A 926-nucleotide genomic window follows, 5' to 3' on the forward strand; every position below is an offset into this window, starting at 1 on the left:
TGAGCACCTCTGCCCTCCCCACAAGCAAAGCACACTGGCCCTTTGCTGCTGCAAGGATGGGGGCTGGGAGCACACGTGTACAGGGGAGCATGCTCAGTGCAGAGGTGCACCCACGTGTGGCCTGCTCACTCACTCCCCACCATGTTCCTCTCCTGCCTCCCAGTATGAAGTCCAGAAAGAAAGACCCTCATAAGAAATAGCCCCTGTGTGTTGTATGCACACACTGTGTACACAGATCTTTCAGATGCCCCAGAAACACCATCCATGGTTATGGTTACAGTGGTCATTCCTCAGAAGGTCTTAAAACCAACCAGACGCTTTCCTCTCTGGATGCAGGCACAGATGTATTTTTAGTCTGGACGCAGGGGGACACACTTCATGACCTCTCTAGCATCTGGGCATCCATATTATTGGCGATGTGCATACTCCGCAAGGGTGTGACCATACACCACCTGGACACAGATATGGACACCCCGATAACCTGGAGGCATACCTCACCCCTGCCGAAGTGAGGCAAAGCCTTTTTGCCTAGGAGAGGGCTTGGGCCTCCAGCACCTTCCTCTTTTCCCTAACACCCCTGACACACCATCATTGGGCCTCGCGCCCTCCTGGGATGGCCCTCAGGCAGAAAATAAAGGGGACAGAACTGTGAGAGTGACTCACACTGCTCAGAAGAGCGCCCGAGCCGAGGCCAAGGCGGTAGGAACAACTGCCCACCGGCCAAGAGGCGGCGGCTGTCCCTTTAAGCGCCCCCGCCCCCTCCCGCCCGCGCTCCCGGCTTCCTTTCTCCGGGAGGCGCGGCCAGCAGAGCCGGGCGGCGAGGCGGGGGTGAGGGCGGCCCCTCCCCCGGTGGGCAGGGCCTGCGCCGCTTCCTGCAGGAGCGGCCGGGAGCCGCGCAGGGGGCGGGGAGAACGAGCGGAGCGCGG

At 60.6% G+C, this 926-nt stretch overlaps 1 protein-coding gene across 1 annotated transcript in view; it reads left to right on the forward strand.

The window, feature by feature from the left end:
- The first annotated feature begins 416 nt into the window (after window positions 1–416).
- Window positions 417–926, forward strand: part of Git1 (GIT ArfGAP 1) — a 16369-nt gene continuing 15859 nt past the window's right edge. Inside the window, exon 1 of the mRNA XM_012515619.1 lies at window positions 417–508. Coding sequence (XP_012371073.1) covers window positions 417–508 — 92 coding nt within the window. The remainder of the gene's footprint in view (window positions 509–926) is intronic.

This window comes from Octodon degus, unplaced genomic scaffold (genome assembly GCF_000260255.1).
Source record: "Octodon degus isolate 3935 unplaced genomic scaffold, OctDeg1.0 scaffold00072, whole genome shotgun sequence".
NCBI classification, from domain to species: Eukaryota; Metazoa; Chordata; class Mammalia; order Rodentia; family Octodontidae; genus Octodon; species Octodon degus.